Source organism: Coregonus lavaretus (genome assembly GCF_964263955.1).
Source record: "Coregonus lavaretus genome assembly, chromosome: 29".
NCBI lineage: Eukaryota > Metazoa > Chordata > Actinopteri > Salmoniformes > Salmonidae > Coregonus > Coregonus lavaretus.
The window spans coordinates 4951811-4970044 of record NC_140016.1 but is presented as its reverse complement, the minus strand read 5'-3'; the positions used below and the strand labels follow the sequence as shown (position 1 = coordinate 4970044).

Here is an 18234-nt window from a genome sequence, read left to right as displayed (position 1 = left end):
CCCTGGGAGGAGGAAGTAGAAGTAGAAGTAGAAGAAAAACAACTGGCATTGACGGTAAAGACGCTTCCTGTTGAAAGACCTCGTTCCAAGTTGTGGAAAGAAAGATGGAAATAAGCGTTTAAAAACGAGGGAATTGTAGAGACACCTAATCAACACTTCAAACATTTCACACTACATTTTAGTAGAGAATTTTGAATAAAAACCACTTAAAATGGTGAGTGCATATTTGCAAAGCCACATTTTCAAACAGGAGGAGGTACAGACTAGTTGGTCTTACCGTTGCCTCATGAGAGGGATGTTGATACAGTTAGCAGCAGCAACAGCAGCGAAGGGAACTAACCTCCCTACGAGGGGAGATATGTGCTGGACAACAACAACACAGGTTGGAGTAAACAGACAGGCAGGGGGTGAAATTGATCTATACATTCTAATAGAATTATTCGGCAAGGCTTATTTTTCCAAAGCTGAAAGCTCTTTGTGCATGTCATGACAGGTATTATGAGTGACATTTGGTTCCACAGTGGGAATACTGTATGAAATACACAACATTTTATTTATCTTTCAACACATTGACTAACCAGCAAAGCAGGCAGCAGGCAAAATATGTAGACTACTTCATGGTTACTATTCACTTCTATTCATGGTTACTATTCACTTCTATTCACTATTTTGGACATTATAACTATTCTGGACATGATAACTACTCATGATAGCTATTCTGGACATGATAACTATTTTGGACATGATAACTATTCTGGACATGATAACTATTCTGGACATGATAACTATTATGGACATGATAACTATTCTGGACATGATAACTACTCATGATAACTATTCTGGACATGATAACTATTCTGGACATGATAACTATTCTGGACATGATAACCACTCATGATATGACTTGTGAGTAGCTAGGTTTGATAACACTGCCATGCGATGTGGTTGATGGTAAATGAATGAATGGGAACAGGGTTTATATGGGTTAATACCTTTGTTAGTGCATTTAGCCCTAGAGCGGTGGCTACTGCCCCTGTGGTAGCTGAAACATAGGCTGTGCCAAGCTGACTGCGAATGAGAGATGCATTCATCAATTCACATATTCATACTCATTCACATATTATCCAAAACGCAAAACATGAAAAGGGTTAATAGGTACCAGAAACACACCAGACAAAAAACTACAGGCCACCATGAACTAAAAACTACAGGCCACCATGAACTAAAAACTACAGGCCACCATGAACTAAAAACTACAGGCCACCATGAACTAAAAACTACAGGCCACCATGAACTAAAAACTACAGGCCACCATGAACTAAAAACTACAGGCCACCATCAACTAAAAACTACAGGCCACCATCAACTAAAAACTACAGGCCACCATCAACTAAAAACTACAGGCCACCATCAACTAAAAACTACAGGCCACCATCAGCTAAAAACTACAGGCCAACATCAACAAAAAACGATATAGAACAGGCTATTCAACTAGCGGCCCGCAGGCCAGATCCAGCCCGTTTATTAATTTAGACTGGTCCTTTATTCAATTCTGAACATTAGTAAAAGATCTGCGTAGACATGTGTAGACCCATGGGGCGGCGCACAATTGGCCCAGCGTCGTCCAGGGTAGGGGAGGGAATGGCCGGCAGGGATGTAGCTCAGTTGGTAGAGCATGGCGTTTGCAACGCCAGGGTTGTGGGTTCGATTCCCACAGGGGGGCCAGTATGAAAAATTTAAAAAATAATGTATGCACTCACTAACTGTAAGTCGCTCTGGATAAGAGCGTCTGCTAAATGACTAAAAATTTTAATTTAAATTTAATCTGCAAAAAAATCCCAGCCAAAATCCGACGTTCAGTGCCAAAATTACAAGCACTATGGTGGTTGTATATGGTGTGGTTTCTAGCGGTTTCTAGCAGTTTCTAGTGGTTTCTAGCGCCTATGTGGCATGTTGATTTCTTCTTCATATGAATTTGTCTCTAGCGTTTGAACAGCTTAAGCTACAAAATATTCTGAGCCCATTCCTGAAAGCTATGACTCTTAGGAACACGGACCTGCTGTTTTCCCCTCGTTAGAAGGGAGGGTGACAAAAAAACACCTAATGACTGAGGGACATTTCTGACTGGAATTTGGCATTACCTGATTTGACACACACTATATATACAAAAGTATGTGGACACCCATTCAAATTAGTCGATTCTGCTATTTCAGCCACACCCGTTGCTGACATGTGTATAAAATCGAGCACACCGCCATGCAATCTCCATAGACAAACATTGGCAGTAGAATGGCCAGTACTGAAGAGCTCATAGGATGAGCTTTCCAACAAGTCAGTTTGTTACATTTCTGCCCTGCTAGAGCTTCCCCCGTCAACTGTAAGTGCTGTTATTGTGAAGTGGAAACGTCTAGGAGCAACAAAGGCTCAGCCGCGAAGTGGTAGGCCACACAAGCTCACAGAACGGGACCAAGTGCTGAAGCGCGTAGCACGTAAAAATTGTCTGTCCTCGGTTGCAAACCTCACTACCGAGTTCCAAACTGCCTCTGGGAGCAACGTCAGCACAATAACTGTTAGTTGGGAGCTTCATGAAATGGTTTTCCATGGCCGAGCAGCCGCACACAATCTTAAGATTACCATTCGCAATGCCATGGTTTGGGCTAGGCCCCTTAGTTCTAGTGAAGGGAAATCTTAACGCTACAGCATACAATGACATTCTAGACGATTCTGTGCTTCCAACTTTGTGGCAACAGTTTGGAGAAGGCCCTTTCCTGTTTCAGCATGACAATGACCCCGTGCATAAAGCGAGGTGCATACAGAAATGGTTTGTCGAGATCGGTGTGGAAGAACTTGACTGGCTTGCGCAGAGCCCTGACCTCAATCCTATCGAACACCTTTGGGAGGAATTGGAACGCCGACTGCGAGCCAGGCCTAATTGTCCAACATCAGTGCCCGAACTCACAAATGCTCTTGTGGCTGAATGGAAGGAAGTCCCCTCAGCAATGTTCCAACATCTAGTGGAAAGCCTTCACAGAAAAGTGGAGGCTGTACTTTTAAGACGCTTTTAATAGTTGTTTGAATAAATAAAAATGGTGAGCTTTGTGCCTTTTCCTTTCAATGATTATCAAATGTTTTGGTTGCCACCTCGACTTGGTTGAGCGCCCTCCATTTATTTCCTAATTACTTTTATCAACATTTAATTTAAAGAAACGTTCTTTATTGGTGCGTTGCTTTTTTATACAGTTCTTCCGAAGAATAATCACACATGGAAAATGTCCGGCCCCCATGCAATCAAACCTTTTTTTCATCTGGCCCCTGTAAGAATATACAGTAGTTAAATAGCCCTGATATAGAAACTATAACACCAACTTACTTGACTGAGAGAGGAGCATCTCCACTCCTATTGGTGTAGTTGACTATTGCATTGAAGGACTGATTGATCCACTGCCATAAGACTACGGCTGGTGTTGTCCTGAGGAGAGGGAGAGAGAGGGAGAGAGACAGAGACAGAGACAGAGACAGAGAGAGAGAGAGAGAGAGAGAGAGAGAGAGAGAGAGAGAGAGAGAGAGAGAGAGAGAGAGAGAGAGAGAGAGAGAGAGAGAGAGAGAGAGAGAGAGAGAGAGAGAGAGAGAGAGAGAGAGAGAGAGAGAGAGAGAGAGAGAGAGCGAGCGAGCGAGAGAGAGAGAGAGAGAGGGAGAGAGGGAGGGAGGGAGGGAGAAATATAAATAAATATATATATAGAGAGAAAGAAATATAGAGAGAAAGAGAGAGAGAGAGACACTATGGAACACAAAGCTTTTACGATCTCATCCTGGAATATACAAGGTCTGAGGTCATCTGCCTTTGGCCTAATGAGCAGGAACCCAGACTTCATAAAATACATTGGAAATACAGACTGTCATCCTACAAGAAACATGGTATAGAGGAGACGGACCCACTGGTTGCCCTCTAGGTTACAGAGAGCTGGTAGTCCCATCCACCAAACTACCAGGTGTGAAACCGGGAAGGGACTCAGGGGGTATGCTAATTTGATATAGAGCAGACCTAACCCACTCTATTAAATTAGTCAAAAACAGAAACATTTTACATTTGGCTAGAAATTAATAAAGGAAATTATCTCAACAGAGAAAAATGTCCTCATGTGTGCTACCTATATTTCCCCACTAGAATCCCCATACTTGAACGATGACAGCTTCTCCATCCTAGAGGGGGAGATCAACCATTTCCAGGCCCAGGGACATGTACTAGTCTGTGGCGACCTAAATGCCAGAACTGGACAAGACCTGACATTCTCAGCACACAGGGGGACAAACACCTACCTGGAGGTGACAGTATTCCCTCCCAAATATGCCCCCCTAGACACAACTATGACAAAACAACCAACAAAAATGGGTCACAACTCCTGCAGCTCTGTCGCACGCTGGGTATGTACATAGTCAATGGTAGGCTTAGAGGAGACTCCTATGGTAGGTACACCTATAGCTCATCCCTTGGCTGTAGTACTGTAGATTACTTTATCACTGACCTCAACCCAGAGTTTCTCAGAGCGTTCACAGTCAGCCTACTGACACACCTATCAGATCACAGCAAAATCACAGTCTACCTGAACAGAGCAATACTCAATCATGAGGCGTCAAAGCCAAAGGTACTGCACAATATTAAGAAATGCTATAGATGGAAGGAAAGTAGTGTAGAAACCTACCAAAAAACAATTAGGCAACAACAAATTCAATCCCTTTAAGACAACTTCCTGGACAAAACATTTCACTGTAATAGTGAAGGTGTAAACTTGGCAGTAGTTAGCCTAAACAGTATATTTGACATTTTAGCTTCCCTATCAAATCTAAAAATGTCAAGCAGACAACCTAAGAAAATTAACAACAATGACAAATGGTTTGATAAAAAATGCAAAAACCTAAGAAAGAAATTGAGAAACCTATCCAACCAAAAACATAGAGACCCAGAAAATCTGAGCCTACGCCTTCACTATGGTGAATCACTAAAACAATACAGAAATACACTACGGAAAAAGAAGGAACATCATGTCAGAAATCAACTCAATGTAATTGAAGAATCCATAGACTCTAACCACTTCTGGGAAAATTGGAACACAATAAACAAACAAAAACAACACAAAGAGTTATCTATCCTAAACGGAGATGTGTGGATAAAACACTTCTCCTATCTTTTTGGCTGTATAACAAAGAACAAACAGCAAAAACATATACATGATCAATTACAAATCTTAGAATCAACTATTAAAGACGACCAGAACCCACTGGATTCTCCAATTACATTGAATTAACTACTGGACAAAATACAAACCCTCCAACCCAAAAAGGCCTGTGGTGTTGATGGTATCCTACATGAAATGATAAAAAAATACAGACCACAAATTCCAATTGGCTATACTTAAACTTTTTAACATCATCCTCAGCTCTGGCATCTTCGCCAATATTTGGAACCAAGGACTTATATCTGTCTCCACTTTTGTGGATTGGGGTTTTGACCACAATAACTACCATGGGATATGCGTCAACAGGAACCTTGAGAAAATCCTCTGCATTATCATTAACAGCAGACTTGTACATTTCCTCAGTGAAAACAATGTACTGAGCAAATGTCAAAATGGCTTTTTACCAAATTACTGTATGACAGACCACGTATTCACCCTGCACACCCTAACTGACAAACAAACAAAACAAAAGCAAAGTCTTCTCATGCTTTGTTGATTTCAAAAAAGCTTTTGACTCAATTTGGCATGAGGGTCTGCTATACAAATTGATGGAAAGTGGTGTTGGGAGAAAAACATACGACATTATAAAAAGTGTGCGGTTAAAATTGGCAAGAAACACACATTTCTTTCCACAGGGCTGTGGGGTGAGACAGGGATGCAGCTTAAGCCCCACCCTCTTCAACATATATACAGTGAGGGAAAAAAGTATTTGATCCCCTGCTGATTTTGTACGTTTGCCCACTGACAAAGACATGATCAGTCTATAATTTTAATGGTAGATTTATTTGAACAGTGAGAGACAGAATAACAACAAAATAATCCAGAAAAACGCATGTCTAAAATGTTATAAATTGATTTGCATTTTAATGAGGGAAATAAGTATTTGACCCCGTAGGCAGACCTGGCTCTCAAGAGAAGACAGGCTATGTGCGCACTGCCCACAAAATGAGGTGGAAACTGAGCTGCACTTCCTAACTTCTTGCCAAATGTATGACCATATTAGAGACACATATTTCCCTCAGATTACACAGACCCACAAAGAATTCGAAAACAAATCCAATTTTGATAAACTCCTATCTCTATTGGGTGAAATACCACAGTGTGCCATCACAGCAGCAAGATTTGTGACCTGTTGCCACAAGAAAAGGGCAACCAGTGAAGAACAAACACCATTGTAAATACAACCCATATTTATGTTAATTTATTTTCCCTTTTTGTACTTTAACTATTTGCACATTGTTACAACACTGTATATATACATAATGACATTTGAAATGTCTTTATTCTTTTGGAACTTCTGAGTGTAATGTTTACTGTTAATATTTATTGTTTATTTCACTTTTGTTTATTATCTACTTCACTTGCTTTGGCAATGTAAACATATGTTTCCCATGTCAATGAAGGCCCTTGAATTGAATTGAATTGTAAAATGTAATTGAATTGAGCGAGAGAGAGAGAGAGAGAGAGAGATGACAATTAATAAGATAAAGCACCTAACCCTGACAAATGGGGATTTCTTTGTGTACAAAACAAGGGAGTATAGAGAGATATCAGAGAGAGATGGGAAGCCATCAGGTAATAGCAGGCATAGCAGTGACACCACATCACACAACCACTGATCTACCCATCTTCTCAATTACACTCATCTCAAAAACACTGCAACCCTGTTTTGATTGATGAGAATGAATGATGAGAACGTTACATCCTTTTGGTGTCAAAATCTTACTGGTACTCTGCCTGCATTACCCACCAGCTACAGTATGAACTATCAGTGACACATGGAATGACCCGATTTCCCTTTCTATCACATCCTGTAGTAGAACAGATTATTATAACACTATCATCCTAATAGAACAGTCTCATAACACTATCATTCTAATAGAACAGTCTCATAACACTATCATCCTAATAGAACAGTCTTATAACACTATCATTCTAATAGAACAGTCTCATAACACTATAATTCTAATAGAACAGTCTCATAACACTATAATTATAATAGAACAGTCTTATAACACTATCATTCTAATAGAACAGTCTCATAACACTATCATTCTAATAGAACAGTCTCATAACACTATCATTCTAATAGAACAGTCTCATAACACTATCATTCTAATAGAACAGTCTCACAACACTATCATCCTAATAGAACAGTCTCATAACACTATCATCCTAATAGAACAGTCTCATAACACTATCATCCTAATAGAACAGTCTCATAACACTGTCATTGTAATAGAACAGTCTCATAACACTGTCATTCTAATAGAAGTCTTATAACACTATCATTCTAATAGAAGTCTTATAACACTATCATTCTAATAGAACAGTCTCATAACACTATCATTCTAATAGAACAGTCTCATAACACTATCATTCTAATAGAACAGTCTCATAACACTATCATTCTAATAGAACAGTCTCATAACACTATCATTCTAATAGAACAGTCTCATAACACTATAATTCTAATAGAACAGTCTCATAACACTATCATTCTAATAGAACAGTCTCATAACACTATCATTCTAATAGAACAGTCTTATAACACTATCATCCTAATAGAACAGTCTCATAACACTGTCATTGTAATAGAACAGTCTCATAACACTGTCATTCTAATAGAAGTCTTATAACACTATCATTCTAATAGAAGTCTTATAACACTATCATTCTAATAGAACAGTCTCATAACACTATCATTCTAATAGAACAGTCTCATAACACTATCATTCTAATAGAACAGTCTTATAACACTATCATCCTAATAGAACAGTCTCATAACACTGTCATTGTAATAGAACAGTCTCATAACACTGTCATTCTAATAGAAGTCTTATAACACTATCATTCTAATAGAAGTCTTATAACACTATCATTCTAATAGAACAGTCTCATAACACTATCATTCTAATAGAACAGTCTTATAACACTATTATTCTAATAGAAGTCTTTTTTTTTGCCATATATTTTTTAACTGTGCTGTGATGTTTTACAAAAGTCCTGAACCTTTCTATTTTCATAGTTTCCACAGATTGTTAATTAAATATACAATTTTTTTGCTAAAAGTATTATTATTTTATGGATTGATTGACTTTGACTTTTCAAATCACTCAGCAGTGCTATCTGCGGAGTTAGCTCCAGGTAAATATTGGAATTCTTCTGCCATTCCTGGACCTGTGACCAAAAACAAGCTACAAATGGACAGTACCAAAACAAATGATCTAATGATTCTGTCTCTTTGCAGCAAAATCTGTAGAGCTGGGATGGTTGTATCCCCCATATATATATATATAGATAACATTGTATTGGTTGCAAGAATTTTGTATAATAATTTAAATTGAAAAACTCTACATTTTGAATCTGGCGTCGTTTTGTGTATCAGTTCATAAACCATGTGCCATGGAATCGGTACATCGAAAATATCTTCCCAACTGTTTTGCAATCTGTATGGCACAGCTGTCCATTTTTTGGTCCTTAAATGAAACTGGTATACTTTTTTTATTTATCACAATTTTCTTTAACCAATTTTAGTCTTTAATGCAGGGCTGACAGACAAGTTCCTTACTTTCTCCCCCTTCCACTTGCTTCTTCCATTTTTGCGGTAATACTGCAATTAGTTGGTTGTAATTTTGGATAGAGCAGACATTTCCATATATCATAATAATAGAACAGTCTATCATTCTAATAGAACCGTCTTTTAACACTATCATTCTAATAGAAGTCTTATACAGTGAGGGAAAAAAATATTTGATCCCCTGCTGATTTTGTACGTTTGCCCACTGACAAAGAAATGATCAGTCTATAATTTTAATGGTAGGTTTATTTGAACAGTGAGAGACAGAATAACAACAAAATCCAGAAAAACGCATGTCGAAAATGTTATAAATTGATTTGCATTTTAATGAGGGAAATAAGTATTTGACCCCCTCTCAATCAGAAAGATTTCTGGCTTCCAGGTGTCTTTCATACAGGTAACGATTTGAGATTAGGAGCATACTCTTAAAGGGAGCGCTCCTAATCTCAGCTTGTTACCTGTATAAAAGACACCTGTCCACAGAAGCAATCAATCAATCAGATTCCAAACTCTCCACCATGGCCAAGACCAAAGAGCTATCCAAGGATGTCAGGGACAAGATTGTAGACCTACACAAGGCTGGAATGGGCTACAAGACCATCGCCAAGCAGCTTGGTGAGAAGGTGACAACAGTTGGTGTGATTATTCGCAAATGGAAGAAACACAAAATAACTGTCAATCTCCCTCGGCCTGGGGCTCCATGATCTCACCTCGAGGAGTTGCAATGATCATGAGAACTGTGAGGAATCAGCCCAGAACTACACGGGAGGATCTTGTCAATGATCTCAAGGCAGCTGGGACCATAGTCACCAAGAAAACAATTGGTAACACACTACGCCGTGAAGGACTGAAATCCTGCAGCGCCCGCAAGGTCCCCCTGCTCAAGAAAGCACATATACATGCCCGTCTGAATGATTCAGAGGAGAACTGGGTGAAAGTGTTGTGGTCAGATGAGACCAAACTCGACCTCTTTGCCATCAACTCAACTCGCCGTGTTTGGAGGAGGAGGAATGCTGCCTATGACCCCAAGAACACCATCCCCACCGTCAAACATGGAGGTGGAAACATTATGCTTTGGGGGTGTTTTTCTGCTAAGGGGACAGGACAACTTCACCGCATCAAAGGGACGATGGACGGGGCCATGTACCGTCAAATCTTTGGTGAGAACCTCCTTCCCTTAGCCAGGGCATTGAAAATGGGTCATGGATGGGTTTTCCAGCATGACAATGACCCAAAACACACGGCCAAGGCAACAAAGGAGTGGCTCAAGAAGAAGTACATTAAGGTCCTGGAGTGGCCTAGCCAGTCTCCAGACCTTAATCCCATAGAAAATCTGTGGAGGGAGCTGAAGGTTTGAGTTGCCAAACGTCAGCCTCGAAACCTTAATGACTTGGAGAAGATCTGCAAAGAGGAGTGGAACAAAATCCCTCCTGAGAAGTGTGCAAACCTAGTGGCCAACTACAAGAAACGTCTGACCTCTGTGATTGCCAACAAGGGTTTTGCCACCAAGTACTAAGGCATGTTTTGAAGAGGGGTCAAATACTTATTTCCCTCATTAAAATGCAAATCAATTTATAACATTTTTGACATGCGTTTTTCTGGATTTTTTTGTTGTTATTCTGTCTCACACTGTTCAAATAAACCTACTATTAAAATTATAGACTGATCATGTCTTTGTCAGTGATCAAACGTACAAAATCAGCAAGGGATCAAATACTTTTTTCCCTCACTGTAACACTATCATTCAAATAGAACAGACAGGTGGTCCTCTGTAGCTCAGCTGGTAGAGCACGGCGCTTGTAACGCCAAGGTAGTGGGTTCGATCCCCGGGACCACCCATACACAAAAAAAAAAGTGTATGCACGCATGACTGTAAGTCGCTTTGGATAAAAGCGTCTGCTAAATGGCATATTATTATTATTATTATTAACAGTCTTATAACACTCTATCATTCTAATAGAACAGTCTTATAACACTCTATCATTCTAATAGAACACTGCTGCTCACTTGTAGAAGGTCATCATACAGCCAGTGATGGTCATGTTCATGGGGACCTGAGCCGACATGCGGCCAATCAGGATCATCTTCTCTCCGGTGTCTGGGTGGAAAGCGGAGTCGAAGATGTACTTGGCTTTCCATAGCTCGTCCTCTGTCAGCCCGGGGGACATCACACCTTGCCTGGGGGGGAGAGGGGGGAGAGGGGGGAGAGGGGGGGGGGGTTCAAAGACAAAGACAAAGTGATTAGCTGAGCCTGTTTACTTAGTACCAACACAACTCTGTGAGTTGCACACAACCTGTATTTGATAAACATGGTCCCAAATGCATCAGTGTAGAAGCCTTCAGTCTCTTCCCTAGCCACATTGTTCATTGTATTCAATGTTGCATCATAGAATGCAACCATTTGCAGCCTTTCTGGTTAATCAAGAGTTAATTAAGGGTAAACTGATTCTAGACCTATGCCAATAAGCCTGAGGCCAATTCTAACAGGAGCTCTCAGCTCAGTTATAGGTTGTTTCCATACAGCAGAACCAGGAGGAACCAGAACCTTGGAGAACTAGGGAGAACCAGGAGGAACCAGAACCTTGGAGAACTAGGGAGAACCAGGAGGAACCAGAACCTTGGAGAACTAGGGAGAACCAGGAGGAACCAGAACCTTGGAGAACTAGGGAGAACCAGGAGGAACCAGAACCAAGGAGAACTAGGGAGAACCAGGAAGAACCAGAACCAAGGAGAACTAGGGAGAACCAGGAGGAATCAGAACCAAGGAAAACTAGGGAGAACCAGGAGGAACCAGAACCAAGGAGAACTAGGGAGAACCAGGAGGAACCAGAACCAAGGAGAACTAGGGAGAACCAGAACCAAGGATAACTAAGGAGCACCAAGAGGAACCAGAACCAAGGAGAACTAAGGAGAACCAGGCTCAGAATACACTACCGGTAGTCACTGATGACCTTGTGTGCATTCTCTAATTGTTCATTGGTGAGCAGGATGTTGCGGGGGTCGGTAACGGTGAAGAAGTGTTTGGCCCGGCCCATAAACGTCCCTTGGTCCCATCGAGGCTCCTTGATGTTTATGGAGGTGGAGATTTCTGTCGTCATGGTTATCTGAAAGGACACAACAACATTTTAATAGCAAAGATTCATTATTTTGTCCTTGTTTATCTACCCTGTAAAACATTCATAACACAGATTAATTATATTGCCCCAGCTGATTTATCTACCCGCGCTCGACCAAAATTCATAAATTATCCTAGCTATTGTCAGAGGCGGTGAAATTCATAACATCCCCCTGAATAAAAACTTTGGGAAAACTGTAATAAGGTGTCCTACGATACGTTTCTTTCCACAAGATTAGTTCCCAAAAGTGTGGCACTCACAGGCACAGTTCTAAACAGCATTACGTTACGAGTTAGAGACAAGGGGGATAATGCAACACAAAACACGAAAAAGCAAAACTAGAGGCCTTGACTATTGTATTTCCTGGGACAAGACGAACCCTGAAACAGCATTCCAGTAATTCTATTTAATTCTGAGACTAGAGTAGACGTAGTCCCTCAACCACACACACATTGTTGAGTTGATTACACATTCTATAGGCCTATATTACTCACACATCAGCCAGAAATCACACCTTACTAGGTAACGTCTCTTATGTTATCACAAAATAGGATAGCTGATTCAGTATAATGTTGCTATGGAGATGGCCTGGCTGACCTGACACAGGGGTTTTGAAGCGCTAAATTGTCCTGAACCTCACATCCCCACAACCACAGACCAGTGGACGGAGTCGAGGAGTCTCACATCCCCACAACCACAGACCAGTGGACGGAGTCGAGGAACCTCTCATCCCCACAACCACAGACCAGTGGCCGGGTCAAGGAACCTCACATCCCCACAACCACAGACCAGTGGACGGAGTCGAGGAACCTCACATCCCCACAACCACAGACCAGTGGACGGAGTCGAGGAGTCTCACATCCCCACAACCACAGACCAGTGGACGGAGTCGAGGAACCTCACATCCCCACAACCACAGACCAGTGGCCGGGTCGAGGAACCTCACATCCCCACAACCACAGACCAGTGGCCGGGTCGAGGAGTCTCTTCAAAAGCCCCAAACCCCACATCCTGCCCTCCTACCCCTTTCTCTCACTCTCTCTTTCTGAAATCAATGAATGGATGAATTGTGTGGTTGGCTGGCTAGATGAATGGATGAATTGTGTGGTTGGCTGGCTAGATGAATGGATGAATTGTGTGGTTGGCTGGCTAGATGAGTGGATGAATTGTGTGGCTGGCTGGCTAGATGAATGGATGAATTGTGTGGTTGGCTGGCTAGATGAATGGATGAATTGTGTGGTTGGCTGGCTAGATGAATGGGTGAATTGTGTGGTTGGCTGGCTAGATGAATGGATGAATTGTGTGGTTGGCTAGATGAATGGATGAATTTCGTGGTTGGCTGGCTAGATGAATGGATGAATTGTGTGGTTGGCTGGCTAGATGAGTGGATGAATTGTGTGGCTGGCTGGCTAGATGAATGGATGAATTGTGTGGTTGGCTGGCTAGATGAATGGATGAATTGTGTGGTTGGCTGGCTAGATGAATGGATGAATTGTGTGGTTGGCTGGCTAGATGAATGGATGAATTGTGTGGTTGGCTGGCTAGATGAGTGGATGAATTGTGTGGCTGGCTGGCTAGATGAATGGATGAATTGTGTGGTTGGCTGGCTAGATGAATGGATGAATTGTGTGGTTGGCTAGATGAATGGATGAATTGTGCGGCTGGCTGTTCTAGATGAATGGATGAATTGTGTGGCTGGCTGGCTAGATGAATGGATGAATTGTGTGGCTGGCTGGCTGGCTAGATTAATGGATGAATTGTGTGGCTGGCTAGATGAATGGATGAATTGTGTTTTAACATCCTACTCATAGACACAGGTTGATAGGCTATCACTCATCTTCATTCTAATCTAATTAGGCCTAATCAACATAGGCTATATTTATATGGGCAAGTCAATTAAAAAATGCTTAATAGCTCATTTAAACTACATTAGACTACAGTAGGCTATGTTAAAATAATATATCCTAGCCTAGACAAGGCAAGAAAGACCACACATTGTCTAGCACCACATAGGGCTGGGTATGTGTGGCAGAACAGAGGAAGGTTCTGGAGAAAATCCCTTTCATTTGAGAACTTCTGCACTAAGCCATGCTACTGCATTTTTTATTTCCTATCAAATGGATTTCATGTTTGTTTTTAATCACAGAGAGGAACAATATGCACGACATTCCCGAGATACAATGTAACCCAGTCTGAACTGGATTCCATTAACCCGTTGTTACAATGGATCCAGTGTTTTATCCATCCGGTTCCAGTTTGCTGCAGATGTAACAGGGGACATTTTGAAACGCATGTCTCTGTCTGTAACCCGTTATGTGAGAAACTGCAAAGTTATTTGTGTAGCTGGTCTACTACTGGATGATGAAATTGCACCAAAGATGGCTGGTGCAGGAGTAACAATAAAACACAGGTATTCCGTAGACTCGGGCTGGCGGCTGTATGATGTCTATGAGAGACGCTAGTGTCTCTTTAAATTGAATTAAGGCTCATGGGGTTCTCACGAGATAACTCAATTCAATGGATACAGGCCATAATAACTCATTGCATAAGCACGACTGATGGGTGCCCCCTTATCGCGGTCTCTCTCACACAAACACATCAGTCTGTAGCAAATAGGACTTGTTGGTCACTCACAAACAACAACAGTTGTTATAAATGTCATCCTCTGACAAAATGGCAATCAGTCAGACTGCCTGTGGGTCAAATCCAATGCAACAATAGGCTGAAGGCCTAATACAACGGCAGCATTGATTTGATCATCTTGGTTAAGCCATTATAAAATCTGAACTCTTGACAAGGGACGGTTCTCTTAGACCGCTCTTCCAGCCCCACGTTTTCACCAATCACTGGCCTCAATGGCTACATATTAACCCATATTAACTACATTGTAACATTTGTCTTATGCTACAATGGGATTTCCCATAGCATAGGCTAGTCACACAGCTGGATAACATTGTGCAAGAACCAGCCAGCTCTGGTTTGAGAGTGGCTCAGTGAAACATAGCCTACAATATTTCTCACCATTTTGTCAGATGAACCGACCGTGCAAATGCCCTACCATTGGCTGGATCGGAAAAATTTATCAACCGACGCAGACCAGCTTGATCTGGAGCAAATCGCTGCATATAGACCGTTACATCTGGATACAGAGTCAACGTCCAACACCGTGCAAACGCCCAAAGACATGTAATATCTCTGCTAATAGCCTATTACTCAAAGCATCTGTTTCAGCCCAGCTGTGCGCCCCTGTTTCAACTACAGCCCTAGCTTTCTGCGTGCCACATCCTCAGATTCAGTCATCTAGTTGCCCCCCCTCCCACATCCCCCGTTGACCATCCAAACCTGATGCACGACTCTAAAATAAGTGATATCAAATCCAACATGTGGAAACACGTGTTATAAAGGTATCCAGCCACTTACTGCACTAAGCTCTGCACTAAGCTCCGATCCTGGTCTGCCACGGTCACAGCAGTCCGCCGCCAGAGACGTCCCTGAATAGCTAGCGCAACGATGCTAATTTGACATGTATGCAGCGGCAGGTCAGCACCAATAGGCGAACAGCAGCGGGCCCGGAGTTCCTTTCACAATACAAGCCCAACATCAAATAAATGCAATCAAACAGACCAAAATAATATTAATATCTCGATTTTTATGGGAGTCCAAACCATATGAATGTAATATATTCTTGATCTATACCCAAATATTTTCATGGCCAGGTTTATCATAAATTAAAAGTCAATGACAGTTAATAGTTTTTTTCTCAGACAATGACTTTTATTAGCAAAATTCTTTTTTACGTGATTTCTGTCAACTAGTCACTAGTGTTTGGTTATGTGTGCTAACTTCACCTTACTCTTTTTGCGGAAAAGACAAATAAACTGAACAAAAATATAAACGCAACATGTAAAGTGTTGGTCACATGTTTCATGAGCTGAAATAAAAGATCCCAAAATGTTTCCATACGCACAAAAAGCTTATTTCTCTCAAATGTTGTGCATACATTTGATTACATCCCTGTTAGTGAGCATTTTATCCTTTGTCAAGATTGTCCATCCACCTGACAGATGTGGCATATCAACAAGCTGACTAAACAGCTAAACAGCATGATCATTACACAGGTGCACCTTGTGCTGGGGACAATAAAAGGCCACTCTAAAATGTGCAGTTTTGTCACACAACACAATGCCACAGATGTCTCAAGTTTTGAGGGAGCTTGCAATTGGCATGCTGACTGCAGGAATGTCCACCAGAGCTGTTGCCAGATAATTTCATGTTAATTTCTTTACCATAAGCTGCTTCCAACGTTGTTTTAGAGAATTTGGCAGTATGTCCAACCGGCCTCACAACCACAGACCATGTGTAACTATGCCAGCCCAGGACCTCCACATCCGGCTTCTTCACCTGCGGGATCATCAGAGGGGGGAGAAAGGGGTGTGGAGGAGTACTTCTGTCTGTAAAAAAAGCCCTTTTGTGGGAAAAACTCATTCTGATTGGCTGGGCCTGGCTCCCCAGTGGGTGGGCCTATGCCCTCCCAGGCCCACCCATGGCTGCACCCCTGCCCAGTCATGTGAAATTGATAGATTCGGGTCTAATTTATTTATTTCAATTGACTGATTTCCTTATATGAACTGTAACTCACCAAAATCTTTTAAATTGTTGCATGTTGCATCACTTTTAAAGATATTAGCCTTTTCTCCATAAGCTTGCTTTAGAGAATATCAGAAGCAGAATTACTACATTAAGCACATCATCAGTAGACTCCCTATATTTGAAGCAATATAAAGGTGCACTGATAATACAAGACTGGGGCTTGCTCCACGGGGGGCCAGTATGAAAATGCATGCACTCACTAACTGTAAGTCGCTCTGGATAAGAGCGGCTGCTAAATGACTAAAATGTAAATGTAAATATAAAATGTAGAAGAGGAAACATTACACAGACAACAAAAAGCTCTTAGGCTGCGTTTACACAGGCAGCCCAATTCTGATATTTTTTTCCACTAATTGGTCTTTTGACCAGTCACATCAGATCGTTTCACATCAGCTCTTTTCAGAGCTGATCTGATTGGTCAAATTAGTGAAAAAACGATCAGAATTGGGCTGCCTGCCTAACTCGGGGGCTCCGGAGTGGCACAGTGGTCTAAGGCACTGCATCCAGTGTTGCCAACTCCTCAGTAAGGAAAGTAGCTATTGGCTGTCCTAAAAGTCGCTAAATGACGTCATCACCTAATTTGCATAATTGGCCATGTGTATGTAATTGTGATGGACGCTGTAGGAGAGGGGCATAACGGGGGAAACAAAGCACCCGCTGCTCGTTGAGAAGAGTAAGAACGATACGTGCTTTCACGTCAGAGTCTCCAAAAGTCTCCAATAACACCAGAAGAAGTCGCTAGATTTGTCGCTAGTCGCTTTTTTGAAAATGTGTCGCTAGAGGGATCTGAATACTCGCTAAAATCTAGCGACTTTCTCTGACTGCTTTTTCTGACTGCATCACAATGCTAATAGGCGTCACGACAGACCTGGGTTCGATCCCTCCGGGTTAGGTTAGGGAAGGGGGGCTTTACAAGTAGGCCGTGTAATATCTGAACAGTTTATAATTTTGGCTGACGTTTGCAAATGGTGTGTTAGATGAACTTTACTCCGCCTTGCTGAAACATCTGGAAAGCATTACTATAGGGGCCCCCCTGAAACAGAGGAGACTTGGATATGTGGAAGCCAGGGATTGGTCTATTCAAAACACCCATCTTATGTTACATAGGATATATACCAGGTTTTCAACAAAGGACGGGGAGAATAATCATATTTGAGATTGGGTTAGTTGTTCTCCAGATTCTGCAGAAATCTGTAAATTGACGCTGAAATCTTTTGATATAATAAACCTTTATAATCAAAGTACAGTGTCAGCGGATTCCTTGTCAACACAGCATATCAGCATCGTTGTTCGGCCACCACAGCCGCCGTCATTGTAAATAATAATTTGTTGTTGGGGGGGGGGGGGGGGGGGGCTTTACAAGTAGGCTGCCCTCATTGTAAATAACAATTTGTTTTTAACTGACTTGCCTGGTTAAAAATAAATATACGGTTTGCTAGAGTGCATGGCGGCTTGTAAGTAGAATTTCCATGAATGATTCACTTTTAGCTCAGATAATGGAGGGGTCATGTTCAACTCCAAGGGCAGCAGAAGGAAAGCTGGTTTTCCAATAGTCAGCTCTTTTAACACAGACCTAATGGATTGTACCGTTGTAAATCAGTTGTAGGCTGCTGTACACTGGGCCTTTGATTTGACAAAATACAAATTAAATGGA

General features: G+C 41.6%; 1 protein-coding gene across 1 annotated transcript in view; it reads right to left on the bottom strand.

Annotated features, from left to right (window-relative positions):
• sfxn1 (sideroflexin 1) overlaps positions 1-15434 on the bottom strand; it is a 22310-nt gene extending 6876 nt beyond the window's left edge. Inside the window, exons 1-7 of the mRNA XM_084147253.1 lie at positions 15351-15434; positions 11749-11918; positions 10822-10992; positions 3371-3469; positions 993-1068; positions 278-363; positions 1-2 (exon numbers count right to left, since the gene is read on the bottom strand). The exon at positions 1-2 is cut by the window's left edge and continues 126 nt beyond it. Of these exons, the coding sequence (XP_084003379.1) occupies positions 1-2; positions 278-363; positions 993-1068; positions 3371-3469; positions 10822-10992; positions 11749-11912 (598 nt within the window). The 5' untranslated portion in view covers positions 11913-11918; positions 15351-15434. The remainder of the gene's footprint in view (positions 3-277; positions 364-992; positions 1069-3370; positions 3470-10821; positions 10993-11748; positions 11919-15350) is intronic.
• Positions 15435-18234: the final 2800 nt, after the last annotated feature.